The 17,289-nt window shown below is 39.8% G+C and overlaps 1 protein-coding gene across 1 annotated transcript in view; it reads right to left on the bottom strand.

The window, feature by feature from the left end:
- Positions 1–17,289, bottom strand: part of Ace2 (angiotensin converting enzyme 2) — a 48,722-nt gene that overhangs the window by 3,064 nt on the left and 28,369 nt on the right. The window contains exons 9-16 of the mRNA XM_055615765.1: positions 15,872–16,098; positions 13,092–13,236; positions 11,420–11,518; positions 10,139–10,261; positions 9,534–9,706; positions 7,795–7,853; positions 4,159–4,259; positions 2,255–2,371 (exon numbers count right to left, since the gene is read on the bottom strand). Of these exons, the coding sequence (XP_055471740.1) occupies positions 2,255–2,371; positions 4,159–4,259; positions 7,795–7,853; positions 9,534–9,706; positions 10,139–10,261; positions 11,420–11,518; positions 13,092–13,236; positions 15,872–16,098 (1,044 nt within the window). The remainder of the gene's footprint in view (positions 1–2,254; positions 2,372–4,158; positions 4,260–7,794; positions 7,854–9,533; positions 9,707–10,138; positions 10,262–11,419; positions 11,519–13,091; positions 13,237–15,871; positions 16,099–17,289) is intronic.

The raw sequence follows: 17,289 nt of genomic DNA, 5'->3' as shown, positions 1-17,289 counted from the left end.
AATGGCTCAATGGTTAAGAGATTGGTATTGCTCTTCCAAAAGACCTAGGTTTGGTCCCTAATATCCACATTGGGCAGCTCATGAGTGCCTATAACTTCAGTTCCAAGGGATCTGACACCCTGTTCTTGCCTCCACAGGCACTGCATACATGTAATACACGTGCAAACATGCAGGCACATACACTGAAATGTTCAGAGAATAAAGTTATACAAATCAATAGGCTTCATTGTAAAAAGAAAGAATTTCAGAATGAACAAATGCCTAGTATTTATTCACTTATGAGTACTGCATTTTAAAGGCACAGTTAAGATATTTGGCAAGAATTTCTAAGTTTTCAGTGTGTATCTAAAATGACCTTACAGATAGTCAGGTGGCAGCAGTGGCCCACACCTTTATTCCCAGCACTCAGGAGGCTGACATAGGTGGATCTCTATGAGTTTGAGGCCAACCTGATCGACAGAGCAAGTTCAGGTAAGGCTACAGAGAGAAACTCTGTCTTTAAAAGCCAATTAATTAAAATTACTTTACAGAAAAGCATAACTGAATTCCCTTTTTTTTCTGTCCATAGACTACAGTGTCTGGCACCACAGCCAGACACCTTTCTATGGGTATAGCTCAGGTGAGACGGTCAAATGCCATCGGAGAACAACCGGCCAACTTAGACTTAGTCATAGCCCCTGTCAACCTGAAGAGTTTCTTTCATGACGATCCCAGAGTTTTGTCTAAGGTTGAGTCTAGTCTTTTTGGAGGAGGAGAATGAATCTCTGGGCATGATTTCATACACCTAAAACCGGCCACACGTTTTCGAAGCACACCCAGCAGGTCTGAGATCTGGTCTCAAGGGTAAATGGGATTCCTGGTGTAGCTCAATAGTGCCACCTAGTGAGATGCCAGGTAGCCAGGTTCTCTCTCTCTCTCTCTCTCTCTCTCTCTCTCTCTCTCTCTCTCTTCCCCCCACTGCTCCCCCTCTCTCTCCCTCTCCATCTCCCAGTCTCTGTCTCCGTCTCTCTTCCTCCCTTCCTTCCTCTCCCTTCCTCCCTTCCCCTTCCCTCCTCCCTCCCTTCCTTTCCAATGACAAAGAGAAACAATCTTTGTTTGGAACAATCTTGGAATGGAAGAAACTATCTTCCCTTCCTGCTATCTTGTGTAAAACAGCAGAGGCAAACTGGACAAGGTGTTTCTTGTGACTAATCCCTATTTCATAGTAAATTCTTCTCTTAGTGTGGAAGACAACCAGTGTAAAAGGAACCTGATGTTTGCCTGCCTTATTTCCTGCTTTGGGCAGTTCAATAACATGCCTGTAACAAATGGCGGCAGTGTGTACCCATTTCCCTTCTGCACTTTCCAAACATGCTAGCCAAGCTTTCTTTCGTGAGAAATTTCTTCCCTTTGCCTGAGACCATTGTCAAGCTAGAGAGACCAGGGGATGAGTGTGACCTGGAAACAGCTCTCAGACAATGACCAGTGAGAAGTAGTGACTATCCCAGCTCCCTCGGCCCTCAGCTGAGACAACTCAGGCGCACATTTGACCATTTACAAGAGTTGCAAGGCAGGACTGGGTTCTAGTTTCTGACAGTGGTAACTTGCTTTTAACTTGGAATCTGTCACCTCTCCCCACTTCTCGATAAGTGCCTTTTGGCACTGCCTCCCAAATGAACGGCTTAGGTCTAAATCTCTGTCTAAGGACCTGCACCTGGACAGTCTCCAATCCAAAAAGGTCTCTTGCTATTTGAGTCTCATAAAATTAAAACCCAATCTCTTCCTTTCTTTGTGTGGCCAAAGAGATGGTTCAGCCAGCCAAATGCCCGCTGCGTAAGCATGAGGAGCTGAGTATTGCTCCCCATCACCTACATAAAAAGCTAGGTAGTAGCCAGTACATGTCCACTCCAATGCTGAGGGTTGGGGGAGATGGGGGAGAAGCTCACTTGCCAGTCTAACTGAGTTGATTGATATTGGGTTTAGTGAGACGCCATGTTTCAAAGAACAAGGTGGTGACAGGTCAGAAAAGACATCTAATGACAACCTCTGGCTTTCACATGTGCAACCGTGTCACATGTACACACCCATACATAAATTCATCCATATACCACAGAACAACAGCAATAACAACAACCCATGTTTCGAGACGAAGTAAAACATGTAAATGACTTTGAATGATGTTCGGCAACACAAAAACATTGCACCAAACGTCAACTATTGCTGCGTTAGCTAACCCCTTCTCCTTTATATGGTTTGTTTGAAAGTAAAACATCACCTGATGGCGTCTTCAACTTCACTTCTAGGAATGATGTTAGACACATTTTGGGGTGAAGTGACAAAGAACTTGAAGGAGACTCTTGGTTTCAGATCACTCACCCATACATTTTCCTCCCTTTGGAAAAAACAAAACAAAAGAAACATGTTTTCTTCTTTCCTAATGCAAGAATGCATTAAAGAAAGGAAGTCCTCCCCCTTATGATAAAAAAGGAGATTAGAGGAAGGCTCCTGTATGAGGAGATACAGGGTAGGGCAAATTGCGGAAAGAAAGAATTGACCAAAGTGTTTTACACTATCCAAAGCACATGAAATCAATTGCATAAAAGTTGCAATGCCCCACAATCTAAAGTGGTGGTTCAAGACTCTAGTCCAAGCACTTAGGAAGCAAAGGCAAGCAGGTATCTGTGAGTTCAAGACCAGCCTGATCTACAAATCAAGTTCCAGGACAGCCAAGGCCATTAAACAAAGAAACTCTGTCTTGAAAACACACACACACACACACACACAGAGAGAGAGAGAGAGAGAGAGAGAGAGAGAGAGAGAAACAGACTAAGACAGACAGAGACAGAGACGGAGACAGAGAGAATAGAGACAGAGAGAGACAAAGAAACAGACACAAAGAGAGAGAGAGAGACAAAGAGAGCGAGAGAGCAAGATCACAAATCATTGGTGACCTAAGAGTATGAGAAGCAACATGGTAGACAGTGATGTCTTAGTGTCACAGACAGAGACACAGTGTTAACATTCTCTAGCTTGGCCTCATCCAGCAAAGCATTGTGTAGAGTCTGTGGAGGAAGGTAAAATTAGGGATTACTACACAATGTGACAAGGCCATGCTCGCATGGCTACCAGTGTGGTCCCAGTAAACAGTAAAATCATTGAGGATGTCTATAGTCCTTGAATGACTACTTGACATTTCCAAATGCCAAAGTCCATGGAATGGCCTTGAGGCCCAAATGAACTTACTTGGATCATTTTCACCCACCTACCCTGCCCCAACATTACCCTTAGCACAATACCTATTTGCCCTGGAGTAGATGCTTCCCCACCCACAACAGCCTTCTTGTTTTTCCTTTGGCAGTCAATGGGTATTACTTCATTGGACTTTGAGCCTCCTGTTCTCTTGGCGGAACACTTTCTCCCATTGTCTGCACTGATGGCCTTTCTGCTTCTCTCTCTGCTTCTTAATATTAGTGATGGCCTTTCCAACCAACTCAGTTAAAGCGGAACATTCCCTGGCTATATCTTACTGTATTTTTCTCCATAGCACACATTTACCTATTTCTCTCTCTCTCTCTCTCTCTCTCTCTCTCTCTCTCTCTCTCCCTCCCTCCCTCCCTCCTTCCCTCCTTCCCTCCTTCTATCTCTGTCCTGATAAAACCCCAAGAAGGCAGGAATTTCTGGGGTTTTTTCTTACTTTTACTACTAAGGGTGGGGTGAGTGTGTATGGACACACACACACACACACACACACACACACAGAGAGAGAGAGAGAGAGAGAGAGAGAGAAATTTAATAACAGCAATGTTTGTGAAATTTACAAGTTAAACCAAAAGCATCCTAAAAGGAAGTGACACAAATTCCAGAATGCCAAATAAGTTTTTGGACTATGCTTATGCAAGCAACCCTAGTTAAGTTTAGTGTACCCCAAATAAATAAAACAACAATTAAAAAAAAAGTACAAGGGTAGGAGGAAGAAGAAAGGACTCCGTGGGAGTCAGATGAGAAAAATATAAAATACAGTATTTACATATATTAAATTGCCAAATAATTAAAAAATGTAAAGAATAAAGTCCACTTGGATATTCTCCTTGATTTCACTTGAAGAAAGTTTAAGTATGTCTTCTCAGGCTCTAGAGTAGTGGAGAGGCACTATCTATAGAACCTAGCAAATCAACTCACCTAAAAGGAACTGTCTGGTTTTTGACCTCTGAGAAGTACTTTCTCATGGCATATGCAACAGATGATTGGAACAGGTACATTTCATTGTCAGTCCATTCATACTGAAAATTCAGAAGAAAGACATCAATCACTTGGTGGGTGGGTGGGGGCATAGAACAGAGGAAAATGAGAGGGTCCTCATCACTATTCCAAGGATTCTGGCCATCAAGTCTGTGCCCTTCAATGAGAGCATGAATCTGCATTCGGCGTTGGAATAGTTTAACCTCACTAGTGATTCTACCTGAAGAGGTTCTGATTTAGAAAGTCTGGAATGAGACCCAAAGATTTGCATATCTACACCAGTGCTAATACTGCTGGTCAGACAACCATCCCTGCTTCAGGGACCATGGGGCCCACCAGTTCTTTCACTTTGGTTTGATATAAATTAAAACAAGAACTCTAAAAATAGGTTTTATAGATGGGGGACAACCCGAAACTTTGCATTCACTGTATTTTGTAGGCAACTAAAGCTAGCTTTTACTGTTTTGATAGAAACTTCTCAGCTATTTGAGCCATGCGTGGTAGTGCACACTTTACTGGCAGCTTTAGAGAGGTAGGGGCAAGATAATCAAAATGTCAAGGGAAGCCTTGGCTACATGACAACTTCAAGGCCAGGTTGAGATATAAGGAATCTTAAAACAAACAAACAAAAACCCAGCTTGTTTGTGTGTTTGCACAGTCTGGTAGAAGGTTAGAAAGTGGAAAGGTTTAAATTCACTATTTCCTCCACTAGCTGGCAGTAGAGAGCAATAAATGGCACCAGAGTTTACTTTCTCCTTTCCCTTTCAGAGAAAAAGCAACACAGAAACTTACAAAAGAATGTTCATGCAGAAAGGGGAGGGAGGGTGGGATCGGGAGGGGAGGAGGGAGGGGCTTATGGGGGGATAGAAAATGAATAAAGTGTAATTAATAAAAAATTTAAAAAAAAATAAAATAAAATAAAAAAAGAATGTTCGCTTAAGCCTGGCTTTACCCAGATATGCGAAGCATGAGTTTTTAAATAATGATATGTCAATGCTATCTCTAGTAATTCTCTGGCTAGTACTTCTATAATTTAAAACATTTAAAAGCTAAATTCGTAACATGATGCAATAATTCCAGTTGATGTCCAACATGAACTGACTTGAAATGGGCAGATACTTCAGTCCTGCTGCACATGGATACTGAAAATACATCTCACTCAGTGATCGGCTTCTGAATGTCACACCATCAAATTTGCATGGAGACTGAACATGGGAGCAAATAGCCAGACATGATATTTGAGAAGTTTCCTGATCTGCCAGGAGTAATTTCAATTTATTAGGCCAATGAAGAACTAATAAAGATAAATACCCTCTTGAGCCTACAGTGCACATTAAGAAATAGCGATGCAGCCATGTGCGGTGGTGCGTGCCTGTAATCCCAGCATTCTGGCAGAGGCAGGCGGTTCTCTGTGAGTTCTGGGCCAGCCTAGTCTATAAAGCAAATCCAGGACAGCGAAGGCTACACAGAGAAACCCTGTCTGGAAAAACATAGAGAAAGAAAGAAAGAAAGAAAGAAAGAAAGAAAGAAAGAAAGAAAGAAAGAAAGAAAGAAAGAAAGAAAGAGAGAAAGGAAAAAAGAGAGAAAGAAAGGAAAGAAAAGAAAAGAAAGAAAGGGAGAGAGGAAAAAGAAAGAGAGAGAAAGAAAAAGAAAGAAAAAGAAAAAAGAAAGAGAGAAACTAACAATGCAAAATCAGAGTTGAGAAGCAATGGACTTGAGTTTCTACAATTTCTTTCTGATAGCCTGCTCTTTTCTAATGAGAGCCAGAAAGGGAGTAGGTCTTGATGGGAGAAACTGAGAGGAGTAGAGGGAGGGGAACCGCAATGAGAATATAGTGTATGAGGACAACCTATTTTCAATAAAAAAGAAAATTGCTTTCTTCTGTTTCCATTTGTTAACGACTGTATTATTTATATTTTGGTGTCTTATTTATAAAATTATAGCAAAACTCTGTTTCAAGTCTTGGGAAATCTTTCACTTATCAGGAAATGGGGATGTAGAAATGGAATCTTTGGCTCTATACCATGACACGACGATTTTCTGCTGCACATTGGACTGGTTTATCTCATTGTACCAGGTTGACTTCTAAACCTGCAAAGCTTTCAAGTTTCTAGGACACACCTAAGCTGCTGATCTCATCGACCTGAGACAGCATGTCCTCTCCTCTTTCTTAATCAACGCTATTACTGAAAATGAGACTATTGGGAAATAGGAAGGGGAAGAGTGGAGGTGTGGTTGGGGAAGATAGTGAGTGAATGAAGGGGTGAATTATCGTCAAAGTAAATTATATAAATATATGTAAATCTCACAATGAAATTCATTTTGTACAATTACTACATACTAATAAAATTTGTCTTTTTTTTAAGCTTGTATTTCCCAGGGCTAGTTCTTAGGGATGAGAAATAACTAAAGGTATAAGTAATAAGATTTTCTATAAAATATTTTGTTACCCTAAAGTGCATCTCTAAGTCAATAATTCTCAAACATGGCTGTACTTAAAACTTCTGAGAGATTTAAAAAGTCTTTAAAATTTTTAAATGTACTTATTTTCTGTGTATTAGTGTTCTGCCTGTACCATGTTTGTGCCTGGTACCTATGGAGATTAAAATAGGACACACGAACCCCTGGAATTGGGGTTATGAATAGTTGTAAACCACCATAGGACTGCAGGGATCCAAACCTGGATTCTCTGCAAAAGGCGTAAGTGTTTTTAACTGCCAAGCTAACACCCAAGCTCCAGGTTTAAAATGAGGCTGGGAATGGTGGTGCATGCCCTTAATCTAAGTACACAGGAGGCTCCCTGTGAGTTCAAGGCCAGCCTCATCTACATAGTGAGTTCCAGGCCAGCCATAAACCTTGGTGTGACACTCAAGAGCAATTAAACCAGCGTCTCTCTGGGGGAAGCTCATGTACTCATATTTTGAAGACTTCCCATGCAGTTCCATTGTTGAGCCAAGTTTGAGAATCGGAGTTTCCTAGTCGTTGCCATGTATACAAGCCATACAGATGGCTTACAAAAATGAGGGTCTTGATTAAGTAGGTGAAGGATTGGGTTCTGAGATGCTACACTTTTAACAAGCTTCCAGATTTGACTGTTTTGTTTTTGGTTGTTGTTGTTTTTGTTTGTTTGTTTTGCCCACAAACCATACTGTTAATAAAACTAGGATGTAAATAATTAAGAAAGCAAAACCAACCAAAAACCTAAGAAAAAAACAACCCCTCATCATATAACCATATGACCACGACCTTCAGTACAAGTCATAGTGGTAAGTCAATTGGCAAAGTGGGTGTTTGATAATTAAGGATCAGTACAGCTGTTTCTGCACAGATATTCATAACACATTCAAGGTCACAAATGAAAAGTAGACATTACCTATCCAATAAGAGATGGATTACAAGATAAAAGGAAGAAAGGAAGGGAGGGGATGGGGAAAGGAGTCAGTTGAAGGCAAGAGATGGGGTTTTTAGTTTAAGAGACCCATGTGGTCTCCCCTTATTTAGACCATGCTGGAATGAGATTTCAAGGGAAGAGAATGCACTAAAGAACAATAGAATTACCATTTAAAATATACTCACTGCATTATTTCCAAGAGCTGACTTTAGGCTTATCCTCACTTTAATGCTTTGGTCGTCATCTGATTAAAGAGAAATTTCAGGCACTTGGTTTATGTAACAGACTAACCGTACATTTATTTTTTCACATTCCAAGATTGCACCACGGTGACAATAATAGGATTTCTTTCAAAGGTAAAGATACAGCTTTTACAGAATGATAAATGATGAGAAACTTGTAACTGCTTTCTAAGAGGACTCTAAATCATTGCTTGATGTGGACACAGAAAAGATTACAGGCCAAAGGAGAGAGAATCCTAGAGAAAGCTTAGAATTTGGATACAGCTAAGGTGGGAAGAGAATAGGAAATGATACTGAGGTTGTGGCTAAGCCACTTTGGAAAGGGCATGGTTTTGCACACCGTTATCACTCAGACAGCCAACTGGAACTTGTTCTCTACCAGAACAAGAAGTAAACCTGGAAAGAAGATATGGAACCCAGGAAATGGGATTCAACCCAGAAGAACCGGGAGATGATTATGAAGGACAATTATGGCCCATGTTAAGATGGAGTATGTAAGACTCCAAGGGGAAGTTCCTAGGCAGGAAAATGGAGGCGGAAAAGAATAGATGTTTTCTACTAGTTGGTAATAAAGAACTGCTCTGTTTGATGATGAACTGTGTATGCCAAAAACTGAAGTGAGTAGAAACTGATACAGACAAGCCACTTAAAAAAGGATATGGCATAATGTGCTATGTGGCTGTGCAGGTAGCCAGATATAAATTTTAATAACAGCTTTACTAAAAAAAGAATATGTTAGGGGAGCAGCCTTACCAGGCCACAGAAGATGACAATGCAGCCAGTCCTGATGTGATCTGATAGACTAAGATCAGAAGGAAGGAGAGGAGGACCTCCCCTATCAGTGGACTTGGGAAGGGGCATGCTCAAAGAAGGGGAAGAGAGGGTGGGACTGGGAGGGGAGGCTTATGGGGGCATACAAAGTGAATAAAGTAATTAACAAAAGTTAAAAAAAAACTTTACTGAGATAATAAACAATGGAAGTGTAAGAGTAGGTAGGAGAGGAGTTCTAAGATTGACTGATAATAAGACAGCAAAGGAAACAAGGTTCTAGAGAGATGAATGTGTCTGTCAAAAACACACGGTCTAGCTGATGACAGTGTTTTCCTTAGGAGAATGTCCTGGTTAGGACATTTTTGTTTTGTTTTGTTTCTTTGTTCTGTCAACTTGACACAGCTAGTGTTATCTGGGAAGATGAACTTTAATTTAAAAAAAGTCTCCATCTGATTGGCTACTGATTGACATGTGAAGTCCCAGAACACTGTGGGCAATGCCACTCCTGAGCAGGGAGTCCTGAAAAAAAATCAAGCTGAGCAAACGATGGAGAACAAACCAGTAAGCAGTTTTCCTCTATAGCCCTTCTTCAGCTCCAGCCTCCAGATTACTGCTTTGAGTTTCTCACTATGGACTTGAAGCTGTAAGCTGAAAAAACCCTTTCCTCTCCAGTTTCCTTTTGATCAAGGTTCTTATCACAGCAACAGGAAGCAAACGAGGTCAAGGGCAGTAGGAAAGTGCTATACTGAGGACATGAGACTAATAAGAACATTTAACAGCTTGTGACATAGTCTAAAAGAGAGTGAACACAGAGTCAGCTGTGCTACAGCCCCTTCAAGGCTGTAGCTAAAGGACACTAAGAGAAGCAAACAAGGAACAATGTACAATGTAGGTACAGTCAGTGAACTCACATGGACTCCAGTCAGTGTTCCACCCCACAAAAGAATTTCTGTTCTGCTCTTTCAGCCAGTTAAGCAATGGGTGAAAGTAATTCAGCAGAGGTCTTACATCCATATTCCTGGCTCCTACCACATTTTCCAATGCTAGGGTCCAGGGTTCTGATTTTCCAAGAGACAGCATATTGCTACACGAAAAATGACAGAATGCAGGTCAGTTTTGAAGGGTTTCAGATGAGCATACCTTTGCACCTACACTCTGTATACTTCTTTTCTTAGAACTGGCTAAATTATCTTCTGGCAGTTTGAAAAATGAGGCATTTTTTTGGATGGAAAGGAAATTTCAGATTCAAGCCTCAATCTCTCTATCCTTCCAATTGCTTAAAAGAGAGCCCTATCGTTGTCACATAGAGACAGGAGGTAGCCCATACAGGCATCTCATGACCTAGGTTCCTGTCTCATCCCAAATCCAACATTTATTTCATGGGATGTTTGGAGATATTCTGAAGTCCTAATTTTTGGCTGGGAAGGGTAGACAAAACCAATTAAATTAAATCATAGGCATGGGAATTAATAATATGGGATGCTAAAAGAGATTCAGTATTTTGAGCATTTCTTACAGCAACTTCTGCCCAGCTTCAGTGGAATTGGAGATGTCACATTTGTGCAGTGGGCCATCCTGTTTAGCTGCTTGACAAAGGGCTTCTTGAAACTGGAATTGATAAATGGTCCTTGTATAATATCTGCAGAAATGACAAAGGAACAAACAAAAGAAGGCTCGTGTTTTATTGTTATAGTAGAGTAGAGATCCAAGCGAATATTTACATCCCTGGCCCAAGTCATCCCAGAGGTATTGGCTTAAAAGTCTTCCTCTAACCGTCGTCTGCCACGAACTCTTGAGATGCACACCACACTGTTTGCAGTGCATATATTTGATGACAGAGCTGTGTTGCTACTCTGTCACAGGGTTAGTCACATTTGCATTGCTAACAGACTTATAGCCCTTTCCTATAAAATGGTGTCAAGCGGGTCCACAGGCCTGATAAGTAATATTCCCATTCTTACAAATACACAAGGTAAGGCCCACACATGCCTGCATCCCAGTATTCAGTTGGTCAAGGCCAGCCTGGAACATGTAATAAGTCTCTGTCTCAAACAAAAGACAAAATAACAATAGTAGAATACTCTTTTGATGTATAGTAAACTCGGCTAGCGAGAAAAAAATGAACTGAAAGTATTTTTTTCTGCTTCACTAACTGGTCCTGCTGTGCTGGTTGGTTGTTTTGTTTTGTTTGTCAACTTGACATGAACTGGAGTCATCTAGGAAGACGGAACCTCAACTGAGAGAACACTTCATTTAGATTGGCCTCTCAGCATGTCTGGGGAGTGTTTTCTGGATCGATAATTGGTGTGGAGGAGGTACTACCCATGGGCAGGTGGTCTTGTGAGGTACAAGAAGGCAAGCTAAGCCAGCCATGGAGAGCAAGCCAGTAAGCAGTGTTCCTCCACAGCCTCTGCTTCAGTTCCTGCCTCCAGGTTCTCCAGCAGTGCTTGAGTTTGTGCCTTGTCCTCCCTCAGTGATAGATTGGGATTGGGACAAAACCAACACTTTCCTCTCCAGGTTGCTTTCGATCACAGTGTTTACTAAAGCAGTACAAAGCAAAGTGGGACAATCCTTAACAATGGGCCAAAGATCTCTTAACAGTTTCTTTAACCTGATAAAACATGTCCCATTAAATTGAATTGAAACTGATCACCTACATTAAGCTTAGGGTAGGAGATAGATGGAAAGGCCTTGTAACTATCACCTCTTTGAGACCCTGTTTATGTTTTTCGTCAGGAGCCACCACTATCCTTTTCAACCCTAGACAGTAAACAGAGAGAAAAAAGCCGCCGTTTACCGGATGAATGAGAAATCATTAGAGACATGGAATAAGGATGCAGGGTCACAGTATGTTTCATCATGAGGCAGAGGCTCTACCACACCAACGATCTCTCGCCTTGGGAAGAAAAAGGAAGAATACGTTAGTTGGGGGTGGACAATCACGAGAAGTGAGATCAGAGCTCAACTAGAGCAGTTTCACACGGCAGTCCTATTTATACTGGAACTGACTTTCAATTGAAATAAAAAACACTGTAAGAATCAGAAAGCAAAGTCTCTTGTGTGCTTTTCTCATATTGCCTTCCTTCAACCAAAATACACCATTGAAAAAAGAGCTATCTCTTCAAAAGTCTATAAATTACATTTCATAGCTGTAAATATTCTGTGAAAACCCTATAAATGCCTACCAGAAGTCACACATTATGTGCCCCTATTGGACACAATTGTGTAAAATTGAAATCTTACTCTTCAAAGCTAATTCAAAGGCTTCTTCTATTCTGTGAATCTTGTCACCGCCTTCCAATGCAGTTAATCTCTTAAGCCCCCCTCAAGAGTCTGGGTCCTCTTTTAGGAATGCTTTAGTGGTAGTTATTAATTATATCAGCTAATGGTTCTCATACCTGTATGGAATATACTCTTATCACCTTCAACCCCTTATTATCATAGTCTGTCACCCCTTTTCACTGCTTTCCTTCCTCTGCCTCTCAACTCTCCTACTTTCATGTATTATCTCTATTGCTTTCTTTAATTCTTTGCCATTTCTCTTCCTGTGCTGTGGTTTTTCACATGAAAACTCCCCCTTGCCACTGAGACATGAGCTCTGAGAGGATGAAGCTGTGTCTTAGCTACCTTTCTAGTTCTAGTGCTAAATACTGTGCAGGAACACTAAGGAGAAACTTCACTTCCAATTGACAAATGACCAAGTGAGCAGTCAATACATTGATTGATTACTTGAAAGGTCTCATTCCATGTTCATTTAAAATAAATTGGCAAGAATTCAAAAGTTAGCCCAGTAAGAAAAAAAGTAGGAAAGCCATGTAGCCTTTATTTTGGGACATTATTTAAAAAGAAAATAGTTTTGTCCTTTATTATTGAGATTTTTTTTTAGGCAATTTGGATCATTGTGGACAGCTTCACTTATACATAAACATTAGAAAGACCCCTAATTAATTACACATTTCTTGTTTTACCCCTTGGAAAAAGACTCTTGAAACAATATCCTGAGATGATTTCAGGAAAAATGACCAAATGGGTGAGAATGAAAACAGGACTCCTCCCAAACAGATGTGTTATCAAGCATATCAGTAATATAAGTAATGTGAGCTGGTTCCCCCCTGAAGAAGTCTGGGACTCTGTGGACAGTACTCATCACAAGAGCTAGTCCACAGGAAAGCAGAGGAGCTAAGGTAGTTATCCAACCAGCCCATCTGACATTGGTTGAGGACTGATGGGGACGAACTTAGTCTTTCAGGCCCTCCTGCCATTTGTGGGTTCAGGTGACCTCATAAACCCTCTCCTTAGGTAATGAAATAAAGATACATTTGTGTGTGTGTGTGTGTGTGTGTGTGTGTGTGTGTGTGTTGTGTCTGTTTGTGTCTCGGTTTGTGTTTAGGTGGAGGCTAGCAAATGCTTTTAATTAAATAGTAAACCCATGAGAAAACATTTTGCGGCTTGTGAATTCGTTGACTTACTTCATCTCCCACCACTTTTTCATCCACTGCTCTTTGGGAATTTCACCCTTAAAGACCATCCACCTCCACTTCTCTAACATGTAAGTGAATGGTAGCGTTCCAACAATTGTCAGTGCTTGTTTGAGTAGAAAGTTTATTTCTGTTTCTGGAAGTAAAATGGAAAAGACCAAACATTAAGAAAGAAATTAAAGCAGAAGTTTTGTCAGAGAACTTTCCTAATCTCAAGTTATTATTCCTCCTCAAAATGGACTTATGGGATGATTACATAAGAAATATTGGCAGTGGACATTAACAGTGTGTATTACGTATGTATTGTCCCAGGTGATGGATTTGGAGTAGGATAAAGCCCTGAAATAGAACAGGAAAGTAAAAATCCACAAACTAACTAACCCTTACTTTTTGCTAGTTTCAATTGCCTTCTTTAAATATCCCCTTATCAGAGTTAATTAGGGCAATTACACATATTTTCCCAGTCATACTGTTTATTCTTGTGAGCTCCATGCAGGCAGTGACTGTTAATGTCTCATTCAAGACTGTATGCCCAGTTCAGTGCCTGCTTTGTAATGCCCTCTGTGAGTCCTTAGTAAATAAGCAAACATTAGATAGATGTGGGGAAACCTTGTAAACTAGGGTGGGGAAAATTCTTTAAATATTGTTCTTTTGCACAATAGGCTGGCTACATACGTGACAATAATGTCTTGTACATTTCAGAAAGAGGTCTATCAGTGACAGAGTGTTTGCCTAACATGTTTAAGACCCTCAGTTTCATTTCCAGCACTAAAAAAGAAAAAAAGAAAAAGAAACTAGAGAGGAGGAACCTCAAAAATGTCAAGATTGGACAATGATGTCTGTAGATATAGATATGTTTGCTATAATGTAAACATCACATGATATATACATATATCATAACATCATGTTACTCCATTAACATATACAATACTTATGTTTTTATACATTTGCTAAAAATAAATGTAAGCCAAAAAATAAATAGACATATCTAGAGAGTATCATCCACTGGATAATCAAAAGTACACTGTTCTTTAAATGGACTGATTTCTTCCTTTGCAAGAATAATAAATCTTTACAAGTTATTAAGAATATTAAATCATTACGAGTTCATTAGTCTAAAAAGGAAGGAGAGCTGACCTCCAGAACAGCACAGAAGATTGCTCAAATGTAAATACAAGGGTTATTAAGTACTCTGTGCATCACTATATTTCTAGGGGAAAATGTCTCACATATTGTAAGTGCTAAATATATTTGTTTAGAAAAATAAAGAGACTGACACACGGGTTCATGCCTAGAATCCTAAAACTTAAGAGGCTGGGGTAGAAAGTCTGCTGTGAATTCCAGAACATTCCTAACTACAGAGTAAGACCCTGTCTTCAAATTACAAAACATACACACTCCAAAAAACGAAAAAGAAAAAGAAAAAAAAAAAAGAAGGTCAAGATGAAGGGAGGGAGGAAAAGAATAAAGGAAACTATTGGTTTAACATAATTTACAAATCAAGGCCAGAGCCAAGCTAGTGCTTTTATTATGTAACATACATCATAAGAAACATAATGATTTAATAATCTTTGCCTATTCTCAAGGCACATGTGAAAAAACCCACAATGCAAATCATTGTTCATTGGCATGAATGAATCATATTTTAAAATTAGGAAGCAGGTATGGTTACCATAAACTGCCTTTCCCATGTTGCTTTCTTCATCAAAAAGCACCACTACCGGTTTATAAACTGGTTTATAGGGTTAATACTGACTATTTCAGACATGATGATGGCCCTCCACTAGCCTACTCCCAGGCCGCAAGAGCCAGGAATCAAGACAATGTGAATTGTGCACACAATGATGTAAGCCATGACCTTGACTTCATTGACTAGCTGTTTCATACCTGAGAACCAAGGCTTAGATCAAATGGTAACTAAGTGCAGTGGGCTACAAAGAAACAAAAAGACATGAAAATAGGAGGGAGATTTGTTGGAAAGCATGGGTTTGGAGAGAGGGGAAGGGAATAAGAAAGGAAATGATAGAGAAGAAGATTGAAGTACACTTTCATAGATGCATGTATATATAAGATGAAGAAATAAGTTAAATAAAATGAATTAATTACAGAACTTAAAAAAATTATTGAAAAGATGGATGAGTGATTCATGAAAGAAGTGAGGGTATTTGGCTCTGTTTTCCCTTTGCAAAAGCCATGGCAACCTCACTGGAAAATCAGGCTCCCTGAAAAGTTGCAGTGTTTCATCAAGCACAATTCCCTCCAAAAAGTGGGCTGCCTCAGTCATTGATGTTGAGGGACAGCATGGGTCTTTTACTCACATTCCTTCTTTGAAAAATAGTTTCAGAATGACCTGTTCCCACTCTAACATTCTGGGGAGGTTGTTTATTTGTTTGTTTGTTTTGAACTTAAAATGACAGCCAACTATTAAAAATCCAGACACTGATTATCTTCAATACCTGGGACAACCATTTAGTTCTGAGGGTTATTTCAGCATCTTCAGAAAGTCCACCAAGCTTCTATTAGATCATTCTTAGATCATTTATTCAGTTATCTCAATTTCTTGTTTAAATATACAATTAAAAATTGGCATAATCTAATCCACACTTAAAAAAACAAAACAAAACTTTTTTTTTTTTTTTTTACCAGTAGCAATCCCATAAGCAGTTTTTAACCTAGGTGGCATAAAGCAAAACAAGTATTTTCCCATAGAGGATAATAAATACATTTCCACATATCAAATTACCCCCAAAACAAATGAATGAAAAATGTACCACTGTCTTCCTGAAAACTGGATGGCAGAAGACCAATTGATTTCAGATGCTCTGGGGTAGCTGCGGAAAGTGACATGATTTCCCCAACAGCTTCATGGAACCCTTCATTGGCTCCATTTCTTAGCAGGAAAGGTTGTATGGCATATGCCATGTCGTATTGGATGTGTCCCATCTCATGATGGGCTGTCAGGAAGTTGTCCATTGTGACCTTTGTACACATCTTGATTCTGCATAAAAAATGGACAAGGTTAACACAAATCTTACTTTGTTTATTTTAATCACTATAGCAGAATTTTGTAGGGGATTGGGCAACATGAAGATTTATTCACCATTGAGGTTTTAAAATTTGCCTCTTATGAGCCAGTTACAATATAAAGTGAGGGATAAGGCTAAATCTTATTCTTGTACTCATACACTAATAGAATGATAAGCAGCTCTCTGCTACATAATTCTGAGGCAAGTCGTGTGTAAAAGATTGATAAAGGTGACCTTCTGCACAACAGTAAGTGAATACAGGCACTGTCTTCTAGAAGCACCATGTATTGCCAGGACAGAGTAGGGGCTAGACATTTAGAGTGGGTATAAAGTATAAGTCATGAAGGTAGACATGATGACCCAAGAAGCAGGAGCAGGGTAGCAAGAAAGAGGGCCAAAGACAAAGCTGTAGGAGGTCCAAGTACCCAAGATTTTGGAAAATATAGACTTGGGATACATAGAGAAAGTGCCATCAGAGACATCATGGAAGTCTGGAAGACCATCACCACATAAAAGTCAATGAGAAATGGTGTTTAAAGACAAGAGGTAAATTGTCTAACTGTGCTGTGATCCAGTGAGAACAGAACTACATTTGTTAAACATGGGGTAGTCCTTCTCCAGTTAATATGCTTATGCCCATTCAGATATGAGTGAGTGCTATATTTCAAAAGATTTCCAAATGGATTTTCTTATCATTCTGCTGTGTGACCGTTGCACCCTGATAAACACTTAGTAAGAACTCACCACTGTTTAAAATGAGGTCAACCTCCTTTTATCCATCCTAATATGACCACAACTTGCTTTCCTAACTTATTTCTCTATATTCTTTTTTTCCAACTATTGTAATAGCTATTATGAATTTACTATCTACTGTGTAGATGAGTCTAGACCAGGAAATTTATGAATATGTTCTCATTTTTAAGCCTTAATGGAGGATTTTGACTGATCACCTACAGCCTGCTGCCTATAAAGCTTAACTGGCACATAGCCCCACTCATTTGTTTATAGGTTGCCTGTGGCTGTTTTCATGCTACAACTGTGTGAAATTTTGATGGCTCTTTCCTTTTGCTTATACACAATCATACTCAATGTAATTCTTTGACATAATTTTGGATAATTTTCTAGGCTAATTCCCTAGAGGCAGTGCTGTGGAGACAGATGAT

The sequence above is a fragment of the Psammomys obesus genome, unplaced genomic scaffold (genome assembly GCF_907164565.1).
Source record: "Psammomys obesus unplaced genomic scaffold, mPsaObe1.curated_primary_1811, whole genome shotgun sequence".
Taxonomy (NCBI): domain Eukaryota; kingdom Metazoa; phylum Chordata; class Mammalia; order Rodentia; family Muridae; genus Psammomys; species Psammomys obesus.
The sequence above is the reverse complement of the archived record's forward strand: the minus strand, read 5'-3'. Positions and strand labels throughout refer to the sequence as shown.